Here is a 26,195-nt window from a genome sequence, read left to right as displayed (position 1 = left end):
CATTTGTAATAATAATAATAATAATAATAATAATAATAATCTTAATTTGTAGAGCACTTTTCAAAAACAAGTTACAAAGTGCTTTAACAAGTGTAAAGACAATAATACCCAAAAGACAATAATACAAAAATCAATACAAGATAAAAGCAAGAAAACATTGAAAAGACTAAAATACACATTTAAGATAAATATAAAAGAAGTAAAATAGAATGAAATTAAAGGGATTAAAATAAAGTCAAATAAGATCGGGAAAGGCTCTCCTATAAAAGTATGTTTTAAGAAGGGACTTAAAAGAGTTCACTGACTCAGCCGACCTGATTTCCTCAGGCAGGCTGTTCCAGAGCCTCGGGGCCCTGACAGCAAACGCTCTGTCCCCTTTAATTTTCAGTCGAGACTCTGGTACAGACCTCTGCCCGAGGATCTCAAGGTACGTGCTGGTGTGTATGGGACTAAAAGGTCAGAAATATAACAAGGCGAGAGGCCATGAAGAGCTTTAAAAGTGATCAATAAAATTTTAAAGTCAGGTCTAAAACACACTGGGAGCCAGTGTAATGAAGCTAAAATTTTTGCTATATTTCTAAGTTGATAAAAAACACGATTGAACAAGCTTTGTGGTGTGCTGCTCGAAATTTAAATTACTATCAAAACATTTGCATGTGATTACACACACACTACATTACAGAACAGTAGCCAACAGTTAAGTTGGCTTCAGAAAGGAGTAGAAGTCTACTTATTTTCCAAAACAAAACACAGACATAAAGACAAGAAAAATGACATGGAACTCCAAGAAACTCTCTTTAGTTTAGCCAATTAAAAAATTATACAAGTACCAGGTAGTACACAACATGAGTTGACCAGGGTCACATGTGACTGAGGTTATTCTGAGGTGGGTTGTTCCTCATTTAGCCTGTGTCTTCAGCAGGGCTTTTAGATGCTGATCCAGTTACTCAACAGCAAAGGAAGACTGAGCTCATACAGCCACACCCACTCCATGACACACAAATAACACACACATAATCCCTGACTGACAGACTCATGTTATCCTATGTCAATCTGACAATAAGCAAACCTTTGATCTTTCCGTGCCTGAAGCCTTACACATTATATACCAGCATGTTGTGATTGACCAACTACTTCATGCCTACAATGAGAAGCTGATTTTAACTTTATGTGTAATGATGGAGAGCTTTCCAGGGAGGAAAGATTCATCCTTTCTGGGTTTCCATCTCCAGAGCATACCTGATAGCACCTTTGTTTCTATAGACAACATCCAGCAGTTTCTGCAAGACTACTTTCTATTTTTGATTTTCTTGTAGATGTAGCCAAAGGATACACTAACATCTCGCCTGTTTTGCTGTTGGAAGATGGCCACCGCATCGGAGGACCCCCACCTGGGCTCAGGCCCTGATGAGGACGGCATGTCTCTGTTGGAGAGCGAGTCCGATTCAGACAGCATTCTCTCTGACGACTCGGTGCTTCCACAGCACATGCCGGAGATAGCAAACGGGCGTGCAGCATCAACACTGTATCAAGCATGCGCTCGTAATGAACCCGTCTCTCTGCGGAAGATTCTGGATAGAGGGGTCACAAAAGAGGAAGTCATGGAGCTGGACATCAATGGCTGGGTGAGGGTCTCATTCATAATGCTAATAATTCAGAAGCTGTAAATCATAGCTCCAGCCTGCTAAAATGTCTAAAACAGTGGTTCTCAAAGTAGAGTCTGTGAACCTCCAGAGGTTGTTGAGAGGTCCCCAGCAGACCCCCTGGAATTCCATCCATAAGTAAACCAATGACAGAACGTATGACTATTTTGGTCATGGATTTCATTCACTTTCTGTAATAAAATATCTAAAATCCAAAATCCTATCAGATGTGCAATCCTTAAACAAAATCTTTTTAGATGGGGCTCGTGGTCTAATTTATGTCAATGTAGGGGTCTTTGAAATGAAAAAGTATGAGATCCACTGGTCTAAAACACCCCCGCTGTCACTGATCCTTACCGTTATTACCAACAGAATGGCTTGATGGTGGCTTGCTTCAAAGGTTTCGTGGACATTGTATATGGGCTCCACAACTGTCCCTTTATAGACATAAATCACCAGGACAATGAAGGCAACACCGCTCTGATGATTGCATCCCAAGCAGGTAAGTCGTACCTATACACCAAACATTGACAAAACAAAACAAGACATAGGTCAAGATCAGATGATAAACCAGTAAAGTACAACACAAATGAATGAGCTGTAGTGTAGTTAGTTAGTACTAAATATCATACATAGCATTATGTGACTTATATAGACTTAAAACTGTCAGGCTTTAAAGTTTTAATCTGACCATGATGCAGTCCCAACAAATATCTTCATCTGAACTGAGACTTTTGTGAGCAGCAGAACCAATTTTCAGACGTTAGCACATTTTCTGACACACGTGTTGATCTGATCTCTGATTCCTGATTTTTTCATCTCCAGGACACGTCAACACAGTCATGTTCCTCCTAAATTACTATCCTGGTACAGACCCTGAAATAAAGGATTGTCGAGGTTTCACGGCCCTCATCAAAGCTGCTATGACCGGCCGCAATGACGTCGTGGCTGCCCTTGTTATGGCTGGTACGTAAGCGCACGGGCACACCTGTGATCTTTATGGCACAAAATTCACTTATTCATGACAATTTCCAATTTATTGTCTTTCGAGACTTGGAAAACTATTTTAGTTTGTGATTCATTTTGATCAATTTATTGCATAACATATTAGGATCTTCCTGACATCATACAAATACATCTACATGCTATTCACCGATTAAACATCATACTTAAAGAGGTAATTTTATACTGCATATTCATTTTGATTTGAATATAAAGCCAATAAATAGATTTCTAATTTGCCAATATGAACCACTCAGTCACTTGTCAAACCTTTTACTAAGTAACAACATGCATTTACATATAAAAAATGCTCAGGTGACTGATAGTATAGTTTTCTTGCCAGGACTCCAGGCATTCAAAGGCCAAAGTTTTACAATTACTATTCTTTGTAGCTTCTAAATCCACCACTTAAAAAACCTTTGGCTTTTCACAGTGTTGCACTCACAACTCAGGAGCTGCTGTAGTATGACATTATTAGGTCTTTTTTGAAACCCTGAACATTAGCTCATTAACCCTCACAGCTCTAAATGAACAGCACCGGTGGTGAGAGTAGCTGAGCCCACAGTTTATCTGTCCATATTTGAAGCCAGCTAACTCTGTTCACGAATGAACGTGCATGTGACGTCAGACCGGTTTAAGGGATCATTCTGAGGACGTTTTCGCATCTAAACACAGCCTCCTGTAATCTCTGACTGATGAGTCTTCTAGGCTGGTTGTAGATTAGCCACTTGCAGAGCTATTTGTAGACTGCACATGTTTCTTAAACTCTCTGCTTGTCATAATTTACTGTTTAACATTTTTTAACATAACTTTAGTCTGTGAAATGTTAAAAAGCACTGAAAAATGGCAACTTCACAATCTCACTGAGCCCACAGTAATGTCTTCACTTAGCTTGTTTTGTCCAACAAATGTTACCATGTTACAGTGGGAAAACACACAAGTGTAATTAATCATTGTTAATGGCAAGTAGCCTAAATGAGGCTTTTCAATTACAGGTACCTGTGCTTGTGCATGCTGGCTCACTGGTCTGGCCTACTGGGACATTTACCTGTAAACTGGAATAGAGCCATCGTTAATGTGATTAACAACACCTGTGCTTTTCTTACAATGACAAGCCAAAATTTCAGCCATGGAAAAGGCGTGCCGGCCTAAAAGAGAATGAATGCTTCATTCATTTCATAATTAAAATGAACCCTTACTTTTCCTTTGCTCTAATTTTTATTTTCAGGAGCTGACATTCATGCAGTAGACACCACAAGAGGAAAATGCGCTCGGGACTGGGCACTGAAAACAGGTCGCTATGAGACTCTCTATCGTCTCCGACGCCTCAATATGCGACCAAAAGCTGAGCAGTTCTGTGAGAGTTATGTCCCTGAGTGGCCTGAGCTTAAAGCGAGAGTAGCCAAGGCCACAGCTGAGAAAAGTGCCACGGGAAAAATCACCCAGCACCTCAAAAATACATTCGGGTTCAGACTTCCTCGTGACCCCCAGGATAACGGGTGCTTGGACCACATGGTGCGCATGACCACCAGTGTCCACAGTCCCCTTATTTCGACTGGATGCCACCCACTGTGCCCTACAAGCCCTCCTGAGGTTGGGAAGAGACGCCAGGCTGTGCAAGAGCTGGTGAAGAATCACCCAGAGAAGGAATTAGAAGAGAGCTCAGTGTGCCATAGCAACGGCTCAGTTTCACACATCATTCCCACAATCTACTCTGCAGAGTCCATCTCTACAACGTGCTGTGCCGACACTGAGCGACGAGGCAGCATCCTCTCATTGGCTTCCGCCAAAGTTGCGACTACATTTATTTCCCGCAGTATGGCGAGAAAGAACAGCGTATTCCCCTCGGGCTGCATCCCCAAAATCAACGTCAGCAGGCCTTCAGAGGCAACACCAAAGAAAGAAAAGAAGAAGAAGAAGGAAAGGGGCTTCTTGGAACCACCCAAGTGGAAATACAAGGAGATGAAGGATGAGAAAAAGAAGGAAAAGAAGAAAGCTGAGAAAGAAAAGACAGAGAAAAAGGAGAAAAGAAAAGAAAAACACAACAAGAAGGCCAAAAACTAAGAGTTTCAAAAAAGAAGAGTTATGCTCTACGAATCATCCCTTCTAAGAACAAGATGCGTTTTAAAAATGAGTTCCACTCAGGGCTTGAAATTTTTAAACCAAATATCTCAGAAAAATTCAGCAAATATTGAACCTAAAATCTAAAGGGAAAATAGCGCAGAGATTGTTTTTTTAGTTCCAAAACAAAATACTGTAACAGAGGATCTCAAAGGAGCCCTGTAAAGACTCTTTGGCAGGGGTCCGAAGCTTTTAGTCTCTGATGTCTAAAAGTTGAGACAAATATTAAATATATTCAGGATATAAGTTAGTTTTCAATGAATATCTTCAAAATTTGTAGACTAAAATAAGACTAATTTTAATTATTATGGTACAATGCACAAAACCAATGTTTCAGAAGCATGTATGCCTACCTCATCATTAGCATAAAGACCTCCATACTCATGTCCTATGCAATATGTAAATATAGACACACATAGCTATATAGCTCATTTGTGTTATTATATTTTTTTATGCTTTGAATAAGTTATTTTTGTAAACAGCTAGCCAAAATCAATTGTAAATACTGAACAGTATGTAGTTAACATGCCTCACAATGAAGGATCTGTTTAATCCTCTAGCTCAGTTCTAAGTTTTATTGCCACTATCTGATATTGCCAATAAACTGATATATCTCCTGCTTTTATTAACTTTGTGAGTGAATGGATTAAATTAGCTTGAAATTACAAATAAATATAGGATAGTTAAAGTTTTCATTCAATCACTTAAGCTGGCAGGCTAACTTCCTCTCTTCCTTCCTCTCTTCACTCTGCTTATGGTGACGTTAAGTCCAGCTGGTCTGGCTGGGTCAAAAGATGCCGTGGGCAGCGACCGTCTCAAGGTCTGCTGTACTTAATCCAGTTCCTAAGCTTCCTTTTCCGATGTTCATAAGTGCATTTCTGTAGCAGGCTGCCTGCATATAACTAATGATTGATTTCTAACTAGCTAAGAGCCATGCAAGGCAGTGGCGGCGTGGGTCTGGCATTAACTGCTTCGTGGCATTGGTTGAGAGGGTGATTTACAAACGGCAAGCTGGTCAGTGTCATAGAGCCAATGGTCCAAATAAAATATAGGAACATTACACATTGTTCTAAATATTTTTGTAATTTATTTTCCAGCATTCATTAATTTCCAGCATATTATGATGCTCGCTCATGCCTACAGACAGTGTTGGGAGTAATGCTTTACAAAAGTAACGCAATTACAGTAATGTATTGCTTTTTTCTGTAATGCAGTAATATAACGCATTACAAAAAAAAAAAAAGAAGCAATTTTATACCCCTTACAATCTCAGTAATGCACATTACAACGCATTTTAACCCAACATTAAGAGGTGGGGTTTTTATTATAATTCATAATAGGGCTGACCCCAAATAATCGAAGATTGGATGCTTCGATGGGCAGAGCCTGATTCGACTGTCAATCTCACAGTCGCAGCGAAACAAGGATCATGCCATTTTGGTGATATGGGGGTGCTCAACGTCTGATTTTACATAGATCTACCAGTTTTCTCCCAATAAGTTAAAATACAGCCTATTACAATATACACTGCAATATTTAATGCTGTTAATAACAATGTAAAAAGAAAAAAACTTTTAATTAATGTTTTTAAAGTACATGAATAAATCTAAAATTGCGTAGGCGTAGCGTGTATGCGTGCAGTGGCAGTGGAGGAACACTTGCTGAAGAGACGGAACCCCAGCTTCACTAGTGTTGTGCAGAGTTGTCCGCACCTTGCGGGACTTTCAGATAATTTATTACAGTTGATGAACCACACAAAGAATATTTTATAATTTTTAAATAGCGTGCTACTTGAAATAGACCCGCGAGTAACTGTAACATGAATGCAGATGTAACAGCAAGACCGGTGAATGACAGGCGAGAGAGAGAGAGAGAGAGAGAGAGAGAAAAGGGTCTTCAAAAAGCGTCAGTTTAGCGTAGTGTAATTCCCCCACCCCCGCAATTGCCGCGCACAAAAACACACGATTCTAGTCAACTATAGGCAGGACTTGACGATTCTGATTCGACTATGTAAGTCAATGTTAGTCGGGGACAGCCCTAATTCACCAATCCCGAGAAAAACTAATTCAGGAGTAAAAGAGTAACATTATTTCCTGTAGCAGGAATCCAATGGTCGAGACTGTTGGCAGGGTCCAAACTATGGGGGTGCCTGGCTCCTCTTAACAATACAGTAGCTCCCTTGTTGGATCAAGTGTAAATAGATTTCAGTAGCCTATGTGTTTTCTTTAACGAATTACTTTCATGATTAGATAGGCTGCTTTTCATCCTGACCGATCCTGTCAGAGTGTTGGGAGATTCAAATCATCAATGACGTTATGCTGCTCTACCTCGTGCCTAAATGCTTACAGCGTCTTTCTTAATGGGGATGATTCATCCCATTTCACCCCCACCCCCGGCTATTAATCAGAAGGTAAATTTTTATGACAAAGACCCACAAGATCCACAGATATAACTGTGAACATCACTACAACCCACCTATGCAGCACATCTTACTATCAGAATAATGTGCCCATTGAATAGCAGTGAAAGTAACTCGGAGATAATGCAAAAGTAGTGTAAAGCATTAAAATTCAGAGACTATAATATTGTAATATAACTAATTACTCTCAAATGACAGTAACCAGTAATCTATAATGTATTACATTTTGGAAGTAACTTCTGCCTACAGAGTACGAGCCTTGCAACAGGATGCTGACTGCAGTTAAGTTCGGGGCCACCAGTGTAATTAATAAGGGTTTACTGAAAGTTACACATACAAAGGCTGAAGGCAGGGAAGACTGAAGATAACAATCAGCTGACAGAGAGCAGTGTGTGTAGCTGGCATGTTTGCAAAGCTGGAGGTGTTAAGAGAGAAAAGCACTGACAAAATACAATAAATACAACAAAATATTTGCAGAAGCAGCCTTTCTTCCTTTCCTCTAATAATGTGGGGCTGATCAGCAACGAGAGGCCAATGAAGTGGAGATGTAACGTTAGCTAGGACCTGGTGCTTACAAAAGTATTGGTCTGCATTTCAGTCGCATGTCTCTCAAAGCTCTCTGTCTCTCATATCCATTATTATATTATATCATCATGATGTTGACCTTTAACAGATAGATAGATTCTCTCTCTCTCTCTTTCTTTCTTTCTCTCTCTCTCTCTCTCCACTGTGTCTGTGCTGCAGCCTGCTGGTGGAGCATGTTAGTAAACTGTAACGTTACACTGAGCACTGACAGCCTGGTTAGCTGTCATCACGCCTCGCCACATCTAACCTTAGCTAAATGTGTTAATGCGATGAACCGGGAATTTATTGATCATGGCTAACCTTCGGATTTCGTTAGTTGTCGTGGTTGTTCAGGCGGTCCTGTACAGAACCTGTGAGGGTAAGTGAAGTACTGTTTGTTTTGTCCATAAGCTCAGTACAGCTGCCATCATCAATGCGAACGACAGTGGCGTTAGCTGCTAGCTTACGTTAGCTAGCTTAGCTAGCGTAGCCGAACGATTGAATCGACCCACAGATAGGAAACCATGTCAGCCTTTATTTGTATTGACCAGGGTCTTATTTAAATGGCCATGTAAATGTGCCGAACACGATATCTCACCGTCTTTCTGTTAGCTATCGAGCTAGTTAGGCTAGTCTGAAATGGCGTGTTTAGGTAGCTGTCAGCTCAGTGAGTGATAAACACAGCTATGTTGCTTAACTTAGCTTTGGAGCTGGACAGCTCTTTGTAGTAATATAGTATTTTGTGAGCGTTGCATTGCCTCTTTTCCTCACAGTGATGTTGTCCAGAGACTCCGTACATGAAACCAGTTAACTAGATAATGATGTCTTGAGGACATTAATATGTGTCAAGATTTCAGAGTTCAAATGTTAATGTAATAACAATGGATGTGCTCAAATGACCTGTATGCAGACATTAGTAATCTCATGTCTACAGCATGACTGGATATGGAGATGCAACTCTTTTTACAATGTTTCTATATTGTGTATTACACCAAGTTATCTTGCAGTAGATTATTTTACAGTTTATCATGAGTTGGAGGCTGGGGTGTCTGATGTGTTCCCCTTAGTGTCTTAAGTTTTTGACAGGTTAATAATATATAGGGCAGTGCAAGAGTGGGTTGTATAACAGCCTTTTAGTCATTCAGATTTCCTAGAAATTCAATGAAACACATTTATAGATTTTAAAAAAAGCAGATGGGAATGTCTGTAAGAAACATCACATTGATTAAAAAATCTTGTAGTATTGTAATCTTCCAGTATTACCATAAATAAGTCTAGGAGAGCAACTAACAATTATTTAGAGCAAATTATCTTCTTAAATGATTTGATGATTTTTTTTCCCTATAAATTGTCTGACTGTAGTGAAAAATGTGTTCCACAGTCTAAAACCCTAAAGACATTCAGTTTTCAGTGAAGCACATTTGAGGAGCTGCAATGAGAGAATATTTGGTGTTTCTGCTTGAAGAATGATTGAAAGGATTTTCAAAATAGTGGCTGATTAATTTGAAACAGAGATATTAAAAGAATAGTTGTCCCAGTATGAATGGTTGACACATTTTTGTCTTTTAAAAAATCCCCAACGTCTAGGACAAAGTGATGAACAGAAACCATTCCCTTTTCTTTCTTCTGTCTTTGCAACCTGTGAAATGTGCTAGAGAGACATCTTGCCGATACAGCACATTTCTTTGCACCCACACACAGTGCACTGTATTGTGCACACTGAGACATGTTAATTCTGTCCCCTTCATTGACTTCATGGAACATATAGTTGTTGCTTGGGGTGTGAGACATGTCATAAAATATTGCATCTCACTCCGGTTGTGTTCAGGTTGAAAACTGAAAAACAAGATCAAAGATGAACCAGTGTTCAAGCAGCTGAATTCCAGTGGGAACATGAGCTGTTGTGTCCTTTGTAGAAGAAAAATTATTTTACATTGCGATGTATTTAAATCACTGAAATGTTTTGAGTCGTGAAATTTATAGCCATGGAAAGTATGAAGTGTCAGTCTCATTTTAGGGTTAGTCACCAGCTATCTTCCTTATTTCCTGTCTGGTTGCTTTGTTTCTCGCATTTGACAACAAGCATCTGCCAAGTAGGTGTTTGCATTGTGTGAGTCAGCGGCACAAAAGATGTCGTAACGCATTAACTCTAAATTTCCCCTGTTCGACAAAAATTACACTGAAGTTCAGCTGCATGTTCAGTGCTGGTTTTGTAACAAACGCATCCAGCACAAAGGCTCTGGCTAGTCATTTTTCTACAGCAAATCCACTGAGGGATTTCTGAATTACTGGAATGTCACATCACATCTGTGTCTTAATAACATTACCGAATTTCACAGAGGAAGTCTTGGTCTCATGTTAGTCAAATGACAGTCAAGGCTGATCATTTCATCTCTACTCCTACATTCCCCTCACATAAACTCTCCACCCATCCTCCCAAACCCCTGCCACCCTTACACACCCAACCCCATCTCAAACACTTCCTCTACTTCCTGATCTCACCAGTGTGCCTCCCCCCCAATCTCTCTGTCATAACATCTCTAGTTTATCTATGCAAGACATCATTCATCGGAAAATTTCATCAGTTCATCGCTGATAAAGTATTACTCGTTATTGTCCTCTTATGCTTATGATGATGTTATGTACACTGTTACTGCTGGCTGTTACTGCCCTCTACTGCACATGATGTGTACTGTATGTTCCTGTACAGCTAAAATGAGAATAAGCTGTTGACTGGTGATGCTTTGTAACAATACATTCACAACCTTATAACAATATTCAGTATTCATCATTGCAGTGCTGGTAGACCAAAGTTCAGTATTTTTAACTGAGCAAATGCTTATATTTCACACTGTTGCTTCTGCTGCCCCCTCCATCTCTGCAGCTCTGCTGTGTAACTGTACCACTGCCCAGTGCGAGAAGACTGGGTCCCAGTGTGAGACTGACGGAGCCTGCATGGCCTCCACTTCCTTCATAGATGGCCAAGAGCAGCACATCCGTACCTGCATCACACGGGAAAATCTCGTTCCCCCCGGACAGCCGTTCTACTGCCGCAGTGCAGAGGGCCTGCTCAACATCCACTGCTGCTACACTGACTACTGCAACAGCATTGACCTCCAAGTACCCTCAGGTGAGAACTGTGAAGTATCGCACAGCATGTACAGTATGATCAGTTACACTTATTGTTGCTATCACCGAGTATTTTTCATTCTTGTATGATAAAAACACAAATATAAATCTGTCACACGTCTTGCAGGAAATGCATTATACAAAAAAGTATGTCCTTACCTGGAGAACACCTTACACCTGCTCCTAACACACAGTGAGTGAGCAAACCCCAGGAAAGTGCATGCAATAAATTGTCCTGCGTACACTGCTGTTCAATTAGTAGGTCTGAGGAGGGGCTTCTTAACTTAACCCCTGAAAATGAATGAGTGCTGTAGTAAGAACATGCATTCATAAATGGTCTGTGATGTTATCTAAAGTATCCCAGCACCTGTTAAGAGTTTCCTACACATGTTTGTGACTCAAGGTTACTGAGAAGATAAGTGTTTCCTTTGGTGTATTGTACAGTGTCCTAAAATATGTGAGATGGGAAGTGGGGAACTATTGCGACACAATATTGTGGACAGTATCTATCCCCAGCATGAACAAAAAAACATAAGTAGTTCATATGAAGCTTTTAACCGCAAAGCAGCACTTTAGAAGCCTGGTATAAACAATGTTGCTGACATTTTAACATGAAAAATAGGTGTAAAAGACTACAAATTTCTTCCTTGCACAGTGTGCACGTTCGGTGACCTTGGAATGATTATGGCACCAGGATCATTTATGTTAGAACCAGTTATAGGGCTTTGAAACACAAATAACTTCAAGGACCCAGTAAATAAAATTGGAGTTGAGGAGACACCCAAAACTCAACAAGAGCATCACAAAGACAAAGCACTTCTGAAAAATACGAGAGTGGTTGAGAGAGAGCGAATAAGCAGACCTTTAACCATATTAGGATGCTGTTAATGTAATTTCAACACTCCTTGTACATTGTTTTTCAAAGTAAAAGCCTTTGAGTGTAGAGAATTGAGCAGTTCTTTATTAAATAACTGGGAATAATCAAGACAAGTTAATACAAGGGTCAGACTTTGAGATTTCTAATTGTCTGCTTAGCCAAAAGCTTTACACTGTCATTCCTCAAGGACATGAAGCAGTACATATAAGTGAATAGAGTCAGTCTTATGTGTGTGCTGAGTGAAAGATGTTGCATTTAAATTCCCTGCTATTTTCTTTTCAGTTACGACTCAGTCAGGACTGGGGGAAGGCTACGGCCCAGGTGGGACATGGGGGCTCGTAGAACTAGTCGCTGTGACTGCAGGGCCGCTATTCTTGCTGTGTCTGCTGCTGCTGGTGGGTATGTTCCTGTATCAGTACCACCGGAGGGCCTACAGCCACAGGCAAAGGCTAGAGGTGGAGGACCCCTCCTGTGACCACCTCTATCTGGCCAAAGACAGGACCCTGCAGGACCTCATATACGATCTGTCCACTTCTGGTTCAGGCTCTGGTCAGTCCTCAGAATGATACCACTCATGTTGCGGTTTACACTGTTTTTTTTTAGATTAAAATGTGTATCAGACCACTGTTAATGAGTGATTCTCATCTTTTTGGAGCAGGTCTGCCTCTGTTTGTCCAGCGGACCGTGGCCAGAACCATTGTCCTCCAGGAGATTATTGGGAAAGGGCGTTTCGGCGAGGTGTGGCGAGGACGTTGGAGGGGCGGTGACGTGGCGGTGAAGATCTTCTCATCCAGAGAGGAGCGCTCCTGGTTCCGTGAGGCTGAAATCTATCAGACCATCATGCTCCGCCATGAAAACATCCTGGGCTTTATAGCTGCTGACAACAAAGGTGCACAACCTGTGACAACACAACATACTCTGTTTTCCAGGCAAAGACTGGATGGATAATTTACAGCCTATTTACAGGTTATTGATGTCTGTATTTGTTGTGTAATAATTCACCATTCTCAAGTAAACTTATCATTTCTATGGTATCTCTGTTTCTGCCTCTTGCCCAGACAATGGCACATGGACCCAGCTGTGGTTGGTGTCAGACTACCATGAGCATGGCTCTCTGTTTGACTACCTGAACCGCTACTCTGTCACTACTGAAGGAATGATCAAACTGGCACTATCGGCTGCCAGCGGCCTTGCACATCTGCACATGGAGATTCTTGGAACACAAGGTAGTGTTGGTATAAATGTGCGTTTGTATTTAAGCATTCTCCTTTTTTCATGGCTTCAACCTTTTACTAAATATGACGGTGCCGCTCCCACCTGGAAGATAGTAGTATAAGTTACAGAAGGTCTTTTCAAAGTCAAGTCTGCTCCCCACATCACTTTCTCATCTGTTCATGCTGAATATGTCACAACAGTATGTAGATGTTACCCACAAAAACTTTATTATGTAGTTAACATTCTCCATAATGTTCTGTTCTTGAAAACATTTTATTATTGAAGGGGTGTCTGAATTGTTGAAATTGTTTTATTGCTCTCATGCAGGGCTGCAACTAATAATTAGTTTAAGTTGATTAATCAGTTGATTATTTTCTCTCGATTAGTTGTTTGGTCTAAAAAATGTCGATCAGGCCAAGACGACGTCCTCAGATTTCTTGTTTTGTCCACAATCCAAAGATATCCAGTTTACTGTCATATAGGAGTCGAGAAACCAGAAAATCACATTTAACAAACTGGAATCAGAGAATTTTGGACATTCTTCACTCAAATCGATAAACCAATTAACAGTTGATTAATTTAATAGTTGACAACTAAATGATTAATCATTGCAGCTCTACTCGCATGTCTAAGTCATCTGTTATCATAATGTTCAACTGTTGTGATGGTCATGTACAGTGCATGTATAGTCTAGCGTCAGACATTATTTACTGCTAAACATTAAAATAGGTAATAATTACCACCGGATGAAAACTTGCATCCATTATCTCCTGTATGTCTTTGAAAGCAGTTCACTGCTGAATCTTCTGCTTAACTAATTAATGGAAATTTAAAGTGCAGTTGAGGACATTTTGTTGCACAAGTGGGGGAGTGTTTTCTATTTTTATCAACCAGACTGATGGCCAAAAAATTGCATAACGTGTTGTTGTTTCTAGTATAACAACATAAAACAGTTCAGTGTTGATGTTGACTTCTTAAAAAAATAAAATAATTAGAGGTAAGAATTCACAAGTGTCTGTCGTGTGCGTTTATGTTTTGGTAGGAAAGCCAGGCATCGCCCACAGAGACCTGAAGTCCAAGAACATCCTCGTGAAGAAGAACTGCACCTGTGCCATCGCTGACCTGGGCTTGGCTGTCCGCCATGACTCTGCCACAGACACTATCGACATTGCGCCCAATCAAAGGGTGGGCACCAAGAGGTCTGTTTCGAGATGCACGCCTGCAGCTTTTTGGCCACCCTTTCTCACAGATATCTTTTGATACCTTTCCCAGAATATCCTTTAATTCTGTGCATCATTACAAACTGGGATTGTTTTTACGTCTCACAGGTACATGGCTCCAGAGGTTCTGGATGAGACAATCAACATGAGACACTTCGACTCGTTTAAATGTGCTGATATCTACGCTTTGGGACTGGTCTACTGGGAGATTGCACGCCGCTGTAATAGTGGAGGTCTGTTTTGTTTTTACTCTGGATACTCAACCTGTGTTTGTTTTATCAGTGTTAACAACTGAGAGCACAGCACTGATCTTAACCTCAGCGTTGTTCTGTGTTATCAGGTATCCACGAAGAGTACCAGCTGCCCTACTATGATCTGGTCCCTTCTGACCCTTCAATAGAGGAGATGAGAAAGTTGGTGTGTGACCAAAAGCTACGACCCAACATCCCAAATTGGTGGCAGAGCTATGAGGTATAAAAATTGATTATAACAAAAAGTGTGGTAATGTTTTTGAAGATCTGAACCTAGGGTGGAACAGTAATTCCAATTTATTACAACATGGGTCTTATTGTTGACTCGTAATGGTAACATGACAGTCATCAAGTTAATTGCTGAGATTTAGGAGCAGTGTGAAATAACTAAACAGAAGTCAAAGAGGTTATCAGATTACTCCCATAGGGTAAAATTATTATAGTATGGTTAATTATTATTCAAACTGGTAAATATTTGTCACACTGTTCAGAGACCCTCTTCCATTAACAGTTTCCCTGTGCCATGAGGGATGCACCTGTCAGATGCAGGCTTATTAACAACTAGAGTCAGATATACATTACACATTGACTACATTTGTATCCTCATAATCATGTATACTATATTGTAAGCTCTTAATCCTTTATCTGCTTCCAGGCCTTGCGGGTTATGGGCAAAATTATGAGGGAGTGTTGGTATTCTAATGGAGCTGCCCGCTTGACGGCCCTGCGCATCAAAAAGACCCTGTCCCAGCTCAGCATTCAAGAGGACATTAAGGTCTGAGCTAAGCAAGCAGATCGCTGAGATAGAGCACTGAGCAGGCCCCGACTCCAGACCATAGGACACTGAGTGGAACGGGCCGAGGCCTTCTACAAAGAGTGCACAGAGAAAGAGAATATGAGTCGCACTTTGTAAAATATTACTCTACGGACACTCCTGCCAGTTTTGAAACCACTTGATTTTTGACAAACCCTACCTCGCTTACCCAGCCAAACTACCAAGAACACCTTTCCTGTCTTGTCCTTAGCTCCTGCTGCCCTACCTGAACCTTTTTGTTCCTCTCTACACTCCGCACTAACAAGGATCCTTGGATTTCCTGTGTACTTGTATGCAATCAATAACAGGATATGTAATTAACTAGTTACCATTTTGAAAGTCAGTCGCTGATATTTCCACAAGTCTCTTTGATCACAGTTGCTTAATAGTTAACACACAGCATTCACTATTTTTGTCGCTGAAAGGTGGGCATGCTGGGAGGGTTAAGAGTGTTTTTAACTTACTTTTACTTTTTCTGTTTTTAAATGACCAGATTGTGTTGTTTATACTCTATGGGTTATTGTGCAGGGTTCTCTGTGCCACCTACAGGCACACAGTCACACCCCAAACTGCATAGAAGTCCTTCAATGAGAATAATTCATCTGTTTCTGCTACAGCCTTGTACTCTAGTTGCCTGCTGATTACCATGTAAGCATGTATAAAGCAGTAAGCTCTCCCAAATCCTCAGGTTTTCCTTATGCTTATCAATCAACACTTTTTTTGTCTGATTAGAAGCATCTTAAGCAAAATACACATTTAGGAATTATTGTTAAATGTGTAGTAAAGCAACAGCTGCCAGTGACAACTTCTTAGCTGACACACTCCCTAATTCCAGCCTGGGACACATGTAGCATGTACATGTAGAATATTTAAATGGTAGTATTCCTGCGTGAATGCAGTCGACGCACGAGAGTGAACGTTGCTCCAGTCCCTCAGAGAAGCTGGTATATATTCAGATAAACCTTCGCCCTTTGCAGCAGGAAGGACTATTGTACACTGTAGCTTCAGTACAAGGCACATTTTTAATCCATTTGAAAAACACTAACTCCAGGAATCTGAATAACAGTTTGTTTTTATGTTCATTTTTAAATATATTTTCAAAACATGTCAAATGTTTTTTAGTTTTTTTGGGTGCATTGCTCCTGGCCGTTTATAACTACTGCACATAAACTAGCTTTTTAAGGTGATAGTTGTGTATATATGACAATTACATTTGATTTCATGTTGATGCTTAGGTCATATTTTAGATGGTTGAATCTTTTATACCGGGGTTTTGGTTGGTGGGAAGAAAATTTGAAAACTTCGGTCTTGCTGTTTGTAAACAGTTATGTACAAATCTACTTTCTGACCTCTGAAGTAACTTTACTACAAGTGTCAGACACACTACTTATGCTGAATTTCTCCAATAGCCCTCTACTACTGCAGAGCAGTATTTGATTTTTAACCAATGTTTCACAGCTCCTTTTGTCCATCGTACAATACCTCCTCAGTGTGCAAATTGTATTCATTGTTTCCTTCAAGCCTTCTAACGTTGTCACAAGTCACTGTCTACATTTTGTTATGTTTTCAGGAAATCGGTGCACTTTTGTCTTGTAGCTGGAAGCATTTATTAACAGGTACTGTTTGTTTATAGTATTTCCCATGTTATTTATATTTGTACGCTGTGAGTCCCTATGAAAGCCTGAAAGGCCACATGTGCACTACTACTGACCTCACAACATTAAAACCAAATTATTCTCAGAATCATTTCTGGTCATGGCCTCTAGTGTTTATTTAAGATCACACCACTGAAAACGAGAATGTTTATACAAATCATGCCAACCAGTTGCTGTACTTTTCTTTGGGAGAAGAAATGTTGAAACAAAATGCTACTGAAGTGTCTCAATGCTGTCTCACAGATGTGTTTGACCAATACTTTTTTATTTTACTCACTGCACGGTATTGTCTATAAGGTATACGTCTGACAAGATGTTTGTAAGAACAAATAGACTGCACTTAATAATGTTGCTTTTTGGCTGGAAAGACTTGGGAGCTCTACTGTTATGTGTCAACCATGTTTATACATTAAAGGGGTATGTTTGTCAAATCTGCCATACAATGTATACAATGCGTAGTGTATTAAAGGTTTTTATACCTTGCTCCAAGTATCCCTATGGAGTCTAAGAAATTAGGTATTATTCAACAGGTTGTCATAACTCCCAAGTCTCTGTCCATTCATGGCAAGAAGATAACTACATCTGTGTAAAATCCCCTTCAGGACTTCAGTCATGTAACTTCTAATATAGAGTAATAAATGCAGTTGTTTTCCTATGTGGTGTCTATATGTTTTACTTTCTTCCATATTTTATGAAGTGAACTACTTATGTAGTTGTAGTCACCACTTGTGGTGATTAACTCATAGATAATTATCATGAGACTTTGCAGCTCCCCTCTGCTAGACAGAGCGTTTGATCCTCCTTAAGCTCATTTGTTGACCTGGCCCTCAACAATACTGTTTTGGTTCACTGTCACCACTTTCATAATGTTGTTTTTAGCCACCACCGGCAGCAGTTTAAGGAGAAAATGCTCTAAAAACTCACTTTGCACTAACAGAAACGGCAGACAAAGTTACTAGCTAGCTGGCGAATACAGTGGAGCATACAGCATCTGCAAGTGGGATGTTTCTGGAGTTGACAGAGACCAAAAAGAGAGCGAATATTGGACTTGCATTCATCTTATGGAAACAAACAACACTTCAAATGAATCCTAATGTTGCTCTGTACATGTTGGATGTGTTAACACACATCTGTTACATGTCAGTGTTGTTTACAGCTTGTCTCTGCTACGGCCAGATGGCCAAAAATAATCTGTTAATGCAGGTTTAATGAGTTGCTAAAGTTAATGTTGCAGTGTAAATCACTACCCAGTTACACCTTTAGACAAAAGTTCAATGTGTTGTACAAGAGGTATGCATTTAAGAATAATGCACTTCAAAACAAACTCAAAGAACCTTTATTGCTCATCGTTTAAATTATATTAATGCAGATTAGTACAAAAACTGTGCATTTACATACAGTTGTACACATTCAATTTCATAAATACCAAAACAGGAAATATGACATGTAAATGCTGGCTTTTAGTGATTTTGATAAAGTTCCCTAAACACAATGAATGGAAAACAGTTGATAAACCTGCCAGACTTTTGACATGTCTTCACTGACTATAACTGACATCAACATAACACACCAAAACGATTTAAATCATTAATTGTTAACTTGACCATTACTTTTTACGTGAACTGTGAATTTGTTTTTGATTTTGCAGCATTGAAGCAAAAACCAAATCCCTTTTGACGCTAACAATGCCAAAAACCCAAAATGTGGGTAAAAAACAGGCAGAGAAAAGTTTCTCTAAGTTTAATGTACAATCTATTAAACATTTTGTTATACAGGAGAACGCAGACAAAATAGCAAAACAAAAAATCCATAAATATCCAGAGCTTGTGCATTTAAACAGAATACAGCACAATGAATGGTCGTCTCTAAACAGCAGATTCCTCCGTGCTGTTGTAGACTTCAACAATGAGGTTGTCATGGAAGTCTAAAGTGCTCTTCCGGGTTTGCTACTTTGCGGTCTGGCTACACAACAGATTAAAACTTGAGCCCTTGGATTCTTCACACACTGGTAGCTCTCGCATCTTCATTTCATTGTTGACAAATTTACATAACTCAACTGTTACTGTCAAATTTCTGTCAATTGAAACTAGTTTAAAATGTACCTAGATCAATTTTTTTAACAGTTCCTGAAGCTGAACTCTTTGTTAATTTTACACCTGGGAAATCATTTTTCAAACATATCTGCCCAGGTCTAGTGTTTGAGTGATAAACTATGCTACATCTTTTTTTTTTCCCCACACAAAGGTAGCTTGTAGTTTTTGTATGTATATACTGTATGTGCTGTATGAATGGCACATACATACAGATAAATACTGCAAATTAACCCTCCACCTGCATTTCAATAATCAAACTAGCTGAATGGTGATCTGATAACATTATACTACTTACAAGTACAAAGAACAGGGCTCAGTCAAATGTCATTCATTACGTGCCAGAACAACACACACCCGAATGTTGATCTGACAAAGTCAAACAGTATTTCATTGGTTTTATGTGCATCTAGATTTCAGCCTTATTATAGAAATTAAATACTGGCAACAAAATGCAATACAGCTAAATCAGTTTTCCTTTAGCTGGTAACGGATTACTTAATTTATATAATCGGGAATACATTTGTAATCAAAGTCATAATTAATGGTCCTCTACTACGTAGATTAGCACCACAGAGGTGGGAATGACGTCTGGTCATCCTGAGAGGCTACGGTTCCTCTTCAGAGTTTTCTTGTGCTTTAACATCTCGCTTGTGGCTTGGAATTTGGCTCGATTTACGGGAGCTTCTGTATGTCCTGTCCTAATATAACTTTATACGGCTGGGTTGCTAAAACTTGATATTTATGCAGAGAGGGAGACGTCTTTGTGTGTGAATACAGGAAAGCTGGTTCCAGGGATATATGATACTTCAATATAAGTCATAATGTTCTCTTTCTCCTTTTGCTCTGACATCCTCTTAAAACTGTGTAGCCTTTCCTGCTTTGAGGTGCTTCTTCAAGCTGTGGGCAGAAAAATCAAATCCGTCACTTAAAAGTTTCCCATGAACATATTTAGAAGATGTGTGAATACAGTACTTCCTATATGTGTAAGCTCAAAATATCTGTGCTTACCCTCTTCTCCATCAGTAAGCACTAGTGCCTGGAGTATATCTGAGAGGGAGACGATTCCCTTCACGACATCCTGCTCGTCCACCACCACAAGCCTGTGCACCTGAGGGACACACAGGAGGACCATCAGTGTTACTTTTAGCTCTGCAAAATAGTTTTTCTACCAGAAGAATGTGTACAGAAATCCATGATACTGTAACTATACACACCCACACACACACACACACACACACACACACACACACACACAGAGCATCACTGACTTCTTGATTTCATTAAGTTACCAGCGCAAAATTGTCAAAAAGCTGCTTGTGGCCAAAACGGCCACTACAGATGGCTACTTGGGAGACACAATGACATCCGATTCTCACCTCGGCCTCCACCAGTCTATTTATGATGGCCTCCAGGGTCTCGTGCCTGTTGCAGGTCAGCACACCTTCAAAGTACTGAGAGCGGTGCTGCAAGGCTTTCGTTACTGTCACATCCAGGTTGTTGTACGTCTTCTCTGCTGCAAGGTTCTGTATAAACACGGGCATTCAGATTACAAATGTTTTCTTGCTTGCAAAAAAAAAAAAAAGTTTTTATTCCTTTTTTTGTTTGTTTTTATAATGTAATTTCATTGTTTATTAATTATATATTTTTTATTGTTTATGTGAATTTGTGCTCTGGCAACATTGCAACCTAAACAACCTAAACATTCATGGCAATCGGCCTGAGAGAAAGAGAGAGAGAAATCTTACATCTCATCTCATCTCATGGAAACAAGTTTCTGCCACTAAATATCAGTTTCCTCCTCACTAGAGGATGAGGTAACAACTATCACAATAGAAAGTAAACTCAATCGCGCGTGTCTTTATTCCAAGGCAGCGGAGTCGCAGACATCAGCCCAAGGATCGGCACGTGACGTCACCATCACACGGAAGCGCTTCCGCCGGCTGCACATACAGGTCCGTGTGCGGGGGTGGCGTTACTTGTGCTGCGTTATTACTGATCCTTCAGAAATGCTTGGGGAAATGTAGCGTGGGTGTGCACTACTTGGTCAATAAAGGAGCTTTGATTTGATTTGATTAGATTCGGAAAACAGCGACGCTACCAAGGAGTTAGTGAGAAATGTAGTTAAACTAGTAACGTTACTGCCCAACACTGCTCGTATGAAGGGCATGTTGAAGCAAGCTCGGTGGCAGTAGAGCGCTGAGGCGATGACTGCACAGGTGTCTGTCGTGCCGAAAAGTGATGTTTGGTAGGCCTATGTGTAATATCTTTGTTTACATTTGGAAAACGGGCTGTAGCCTAATTAACATGACTTACTACCAACTTAGATATAAAATGAAGACAATTTTGCAATTATCCTTATGACTACATTATTTTACTTGCTGTGTAGGCCTACCAACCAATCCACTCTTTCTTGACTGAAAGGTTATTTCTGCCCTGAAATTAGTTGATTTCATTCAGAAGAATTTGAAGAATATTTGACAGATTATAGCTCATCTAGTACTTTTTACCTCTTCAAATACCTTTAAATGGCCAATACAACCCATAAAATGCAGTAGGCTATTTCACTTGCCAGAAAGTGATTGAAGAGACTGGGCAATACAGCTCCAGCAGACGGCAATCACTTTTCGGCAGACGATCACTTTTCGGCACGACACCTGTCCTGTCTTGTTGAAGTCAAAGACGGAGCAACTTTCTGCTCTTAAGTTTATTCCATGAACAGTCACGGGCTTCACCAGGATTGTCTTGTCGCCACTCTTGGCAGCAATTATCTTACGTCGCAAATATTGCATTGCACGCTGTTGCATCAAGCCTGGTGCAATGTAGCCACACTTTTGACTTTTAAAACCACGTCTCTGTGCGTAATCGGCGTGAACTAGTGTTTACATCACCACAGCCAATTACAATCACGTTTACATTTGAGCACCTCAAGCATGCTGCATGCTTATTGGCTCATTAACGTTAACAAGGTATCGAAATTTGGTACCGAAAGACAAGACGTGTTTTGATACTCGGATAGTATTGAGGCAATTCGGTCGGTGCCTAAGAAGTATTTAACTTGATACCCAGCCCTACTCAGGTAAGGCAGGTAATGTGGATACATCCTCTATCACACTACATACTAAAATTGATATACGGTATATGGTAATACAATTCAGAGAGATGTATATAAATTAAGACTTAAAGAGATATGTAGATTAAAAAAATCACATGAGAATATCTGCTTTGGCTAATTCACTGAATTGAATACCTAACAAGTTGTGCTAATCTATCACATTAGAACAAAATTACTGTATGTTAAAAAAATTGCCTGAAAGCAGTCCTGCACAATGATTTGCAACACTGCGCCACCCATACTAATATTTCAGCTGCAATGATACAACAATCAATTTATCCATCAACAGAAAATAAAATCTCAACTTTTCAGTTTGGTTCATGTTTTTTTCTTTTTCTCATTTTTCAAGCAAACATTTGCTCATTAAAGCTTCTCAAATGTGATAATTTGAGGTTTTTCTTTGTCACATCTGATTGTAAACTAAACATTTTTGGACTGTATGTGTCCTCTTGGTTATAGGGGGCACCTTAAAAGTTTTTTTTAGTTGTAACCCTACTCTTTCCTCATAAGCACAAAAAAATCCAGTGTGGAGACACTGACAGACAACAACTTACAATAACATCAAATTTTGAGTATATGTCCACAACTCGACCTGCAAGAGAGAGGCGGCATAATCAGCACACAAAAAAACTAAATTCAAGAGGTCTCTTGTCATCAATGCAGAATCAACAAGGATGTCATTTCAACCAGCCAACATACCTTTGTCGTCCACAACAGGGAGCGCTGACACTCGCTGCTCAACAAAAATACCAAGCGCCGTGTACAGTGGTGTGTCTGTGCGGACCACTGCTATGTTCTGGAATGTCCCGATGTTCAGTTCCTCTAAGGTTTGTCTCAAGAACGAGGGTTTTGGCATCTCTGAGATCTGAAAACAATGACAAGAGATTGTGCACATGTGATTAACACGGTAGGGCAATGGATGTCTTTGTTAAACAGTTTCAGACTAAACTGTTTCCTTAACTTAAGCTAAAAGTCTTTACACTGTACTTAACATCCGCTGTGTTGCTGTCAGACTCAAACCATGAAAAAACATTTGCAGATAATTTAGTGATGAAAGATGTCAAAAAGGGGGCTTACAAAAAGCTTCAGGAACTTGAGGATCCTCTTGTGTGTGAGAATATAGAGCGTGTTTCCAGTCAGAGGGTCAATTACAGGCAATCTGTGGATCTTGTTCTTCAGCAGAGATGATACGGCATCATACAAACTGTGACGCAGAGAAGTTAAGAGACAGTTTAATCAAGTTATTTTGGACAAAGCATATTATGAAACAAGAAAGCTGAGTAAAAATTTAAACAATTTGCAAGTTAAGTGAAGCACTAATGCAATAAATTTTGTGGGTACAAAAAAAACTCCCAGCAAATTTATTTTGACAACATATAAATATGTTTCTATCAATCACGAAATTGTAGAAAAGCTGCTTGTATCCATCCAGCTTGTATCCACAGCGGTTTGATGTCTAGCTCTACTTACAGAGACTCTGGTCAAAAGAATAAAGCACAGAAAAGCGTTTCAGATGGCATTCCTGAAATGTTAATACATATTTGTACTTCCTCAGTGACATCTGTTGGGAATAGGCCAACTTGTCCTGCCACAGGCTAAACCATAAGATGCCCCCAAGTTGTATGTCCCAGCATTCAACATCTGGATATTCATTCAAAGTGACATTTAACACCAACAACACAATGCAATGCCTGGAAGTAGTACTGACAAGACAAGCAATCATAAAAATAAAAAAAAACTCACCTTGCATTGGGAGATATGCAAACCAAGGGTTTGAAAGAGTCCTGAAGGTACAGCTCTGTTATAATAAACAAGAACAAACAATGTAGTTTAAGATACTTCTAGATCACCAGAGTAAATTACATTAAATACTTAGCATATTCATTACATATTCTCACCTCTCCATGTTTCAATTTTGTGTTCTTCCAACTCATATATCTGAACCTGAACGATTACATAGAGAAGAAACGGTTTAAAAGGAAGCTCTTTATACAAAGGGCAAAAGAGCAAGGGCACATTGAGCAACGTATTAGTTAAAACACTACCTATGACAAAATAATCCTGCAGTTCGGTTGTGAGATTAAATATGTTACATCTAATCTTACAATTCAAGAACTGTAATCATTTGGTGTCCACCATCTTACCAGGGGAGATTTGTAGTAGCGATGAAGGATGTTAATAAAGTCTGTGATGGTTAGCATACCTGTGGAGATGCACGTGGAGCATCAAGTCAGTTCTTTAATTAATTTTGTCTTACAAAAACTTACAAAAAACAAGTAATTTTAAATTACCCTTACCAACAAAGCACTGCCTCTTGCTGTCCCACAGAGGCGCTGCTCTTACCCCATTAGAAACTAGAGCAAAAAAGGCCTTCTTGACCTGTAAAATCATACCAAATGTTTCATTGTAAATTAGCTAATTAAAGATAAACTTATTTTGATTTAAAGCTTTTATTTTACCTGAAGTGATGTATCAAAAACAACCAATTTGGAGCTGGTAGGTACAAGGTCATAACACCGGTGGGACTTCATAAACCTGGTGTATACATTGTGCTCTGGGTCTGGAGGAATGAGAGAGAGCGAGACTATTGAGGACACTGTTTTGCGGTTTTTAAAAGACAGTTTCTCAGTTTGGTTTCATGATTAGTCTTTTACCATCTATGACTGGGCCATCTATGACTGGGTCCTTTTTGGCCTCAAGATCATCAATAGGTACTGGCATCTGAAAAAAAAAAAGACAAAGATCAATCAATTTGTGGAGATGACCTTGACCAAAACAAGTAAATGTTTGTTTTACAAGTATCTGCATGACATGGCTAAATAATTCCCATGCCATCAGGGTTATGGACAGAAGCACTGACTGGCCCACCAAGGATGCTACAAGTATAATGGTTTAAAATGTTCAGGATTAGCGGTTAGGTATAACCCTTGACATGGTTAAGTTCATGTATGATATTGTTATAATGATAACTGGTATATTTCGTGTTAAGAATGTGTTAGCTATGCATGCATGCTGAAGGCGGATTTAATATTATATTTGTGTCGTGGGTAGCAAATGTGTGTTCTTCAAGGTGTCAGATGCACTGCATTATTACCAAGGACTGGCATTTATTACATACAAAACACGCTCTGCTTCGTTTATCATGACTTCAATTACGGATGTAGCTAACGTTAACTGTAACTAACTGTTATATACAGTAATATTGTAGTCAGCTAGTCAACATTAAACACCACAGAGCTTTAACTCAGCTAAACACCTTAAGTGTTGACTTGAGTAAACGTTGTAAAAAATAAATAATAATAATAATAATAATAATGTTATAGTTGTAATCTGCTGTTGCAAATGATTAATTTGACACTGACTTATTATTGCTACAATTGAACAAAGCCTGTTTGGCAAACTGACAGCTGTTAAGGTTATGGACAAACTGAATAACTACTCCTGAAAACCACAAGTTAACAGTAACGTTAGCGAAGCATTAGCATTAAGCTAGCAGTAGCGTCACAGTGTGTTGACTTTAAGGAGCCAGTCGAGGTGACTTTACATTTCATCTCTTGCTTTTAGTTACACTAGTTACCCTTTTGAGACAATATTATTAGTGGTGGGACACTGGTAGTGGGGCTGAAACCATCGTCGCATTCGTCAAATATTCCCTCATGACGGTTCGTTAACTTCCGTTATTAACAAACAAGTGAGCTTGTCTCCTAACGTTACTCTGCCCAGAGTTAGCTGGTTAGCTGCTACCGTCAATCCAAACTAATTCAACTTAGCCATGTGGAGGGGTTTTGTTAGAAAGCTATGGTCTATACAAGCTAAAGTTAGCTCGATGACTTACACACTCCATATTCCATTCGCAGTATCACCTTCCTGTAGCGGTTCTGCAGGATCTTCCGCTCCAACTCCTAATGAGCCGCATAATGGCTATGCAACCGTTATCGTAATACATGTAATGTTACCGCAACACAATATCAGCTCTGAAGCAGACCGTAAGTGTTGAGCCTTCATAATACGGTCCGTGTATACAGTAATTTAAAGTGCAAGTGAAGTTACCGTATTGAAAGATGACCAGTTACTGTAGTA

At 39.6% G+C, this 26,195-nt stretch overlaps 4 protein-coding genes across 6 annotated transcripts in view; 2 read left to right on the top strand and 2 right to left on the bottom strand.

The window, feature by feature from the left end:
* arhgef25b (Rho guanine nucleotide exchange factor (GEF) 25b) overlaps positions 1 to 2,080 on the bottom strand; it is a 28,173-nt gene extending 26,093 nt beyond the window's left edge. The window contains exons 1-2 of one of the 3 annotated variants that reach the window (XM_038697151.1): positions 2,001 to 2,080; positions 1,334 to 1,571 (exon numbers count right to left, since the gene is read on the bottom strand). In XM_038697151.1, the coding sequence (XP_038553079.1) occupies positions 1,334 to 1,489 (156 nt within the window). In that variant the 5' untranslated portion in view covers positions 1,490 to 1,571; positions 2,001 to 2,080. Of the gene's footprint in view, positions 1 to 830; positions 1,572 to 2,000 lie in introns of those variants that run through there. The other 2 variants (XM_038697152.1, XM_038697156.1) reach the window with 2 other exon arrangements.
* ankrd33ab (ankyrin repeat domain 33Ab) lies at positions 2,007 to 7,960 on the top strand. Its single transcript, XM_038696195.1, has 4 exons — positions 2,007 to 2,145; positions 2,469 to 2,609; positions 3,874 to 4,591; positions 7,930 to 7,960. Exons 1-4 carry the CDS (start codon positions 2,025 to 2,027, stop codon positions 7,958 to 7,960), a joined length of 1,011 nt encoding a protein of 336 aa, XP_038552123.1. The 5' UTR covers positions 2,007 to 2,024.
* LOC119885701 (activin receptor type-1B-like) lies at positions 7,948 to 17,565 on the top strand. Its single transcript, XM_038695896.1, has 9 exons — positions 7,948 to 8,128; positions 10,634 to 10,879; positions 12,038 to 12,304; positions 12,414 to 12,644; positions 12,814 to 12,981; positions 14,013 to 14,169; positions 14,299 to 14,423; positions 14,531 to 14,661; positions 15,097 to 17,565. Exons 1-9 carry the CDS (start codon positions 8,062 to 8,064, stop codon positions 15,220 to 15,222), a joined length of 1,518 nt encoding a protein of 505 aa, XP_038551824.1. The 5' UTR covers positions 7,948 to 8,061; the 3' UTR covers positions 15,223 to 17,565.
* Positions 17,566 to 18,229: 664 nt separating this feature from the next.
* Positions 18,230 to 26,079, bottom strand: prkag1 (protein kinase, AMP-activated, gamma 1 non-catalytic subunit). The gene is made up of 13 exons (XM_038695897.1): positions 25,951 to 26,079; positions 24,770 to 24,836; positions 24,575 to 24,675; positions 24,413 to 24,494; positions 24,260 to 24,318; positions 24,014 to 24,059; positions 23,859 to 23,913; positions 23,193 to 23,319; positions 22,815 to 22,980; positions 22,670 to 22,707; positions 20,380 to 20,526; positions 20,012 to 20,111; positions 18,230 to 19,900 (listed from the first exon to the last, which is right to left on the bottom strand). The coding sequence occupies exons 1-13, from the start codon at positions 25,957 to 25,959 to the stop codon at positions 19,896 to 19,898; spliced, it is 1,002 nt and encodes a 333-aa protein (XP_038551825.1). The 5' UTR covers positions 25,960 to 26,079; the 3' UTR covers positions 18,230 to 19,895.
* Positions 26,080 to 26,195: the final 116 nt, after the last annotated feature.

This window comes from Micropterus salmoides, unplaced genomic scaffold (assembly GCF_014851395.1).
Source record: "Micropterus salmoides isolate LMB-PRFRI ecotype aquatic unplaced genomic scaffold, ASM1485139v1 Ms_hic_scaffold_4, whole genome shotgun sequence".
Classification (NCBI taxonomy): domain Eukaryota; kingdom Metazoa; phylum Chordata; class Actinopteri; order Centrarchiformes; family Centrarchidae; genus Micropterus; species Micropterus salmoides.
The sequence above is the reverse complement of the archived record's forward strand: the minus strand, read 5'-3'. Positions and strand labels throughout refer to the sequence as shown.

Excerpts from the sequence above, each read along its gene's own strand:
- ankrd33ab (XM_038696195.1), top strand. The coding sequence starts at position 2,025 with ATGGTGGCTTGCTTCAAAGGTTTCGTGGACATTGTATATGGGCTCCAC. Across the intron at positions 2,146-2,468 it reads GATGATTGCATCCCAAGCAG|GACACGTCAACACAGTCATG; the intron begins GTAAGTCGTACC and ends TTTCATCTCCAG. Across the intron at positions 4,592-7,929 it reads GGCTTCTTGGAACCACCCAA|CCTGCTGGTGGAGCATGTTA; the intron begins GTGGAAATACAA and ends TCTGTGCTGCAG.
- LOC119885701 (XM_038695896.1), top strand. The coding sequence starts at position 8,062 with ATGGCTAACCTTCGGATTTCGTTAGTTGTCGTGGTTGTTCAGGCGGTC. Across the intron at positions 14,424-14,530 it reads ACGCCGCTGTAATAGTGGAG|GTATCCACGAAGAGTACCAG; the intron begins GTCTGTTTTGTT and ends CTGTGTTATCAG. Across the intron at positions 14,662-15,096 it reads ATTGGTGGCAGAGCTATGAG|GCCTTGCGGGTTATGGGCAA; the intron begins GTATAAAAATTG and ends ATCTGCTTCCAG.
- prkag1 (XM_038695897.1), bottom strand. Across the intron at positions 24,319-24,412 it reads CAAGAGGCAGTGCTTTGTTG|GTATGCTAACCATCACAGAC; the intron begins GTAAGGGTAATT and ends GCATCTCCACAG. Across the intron at positions 20,527-22,669 it reads ACTCAAAATTTGATGTTATT|AACCTTGCAGCAGAGAAGAC; the intron begins GTAAGTTGTTGT and ends GTGTTTATACAG.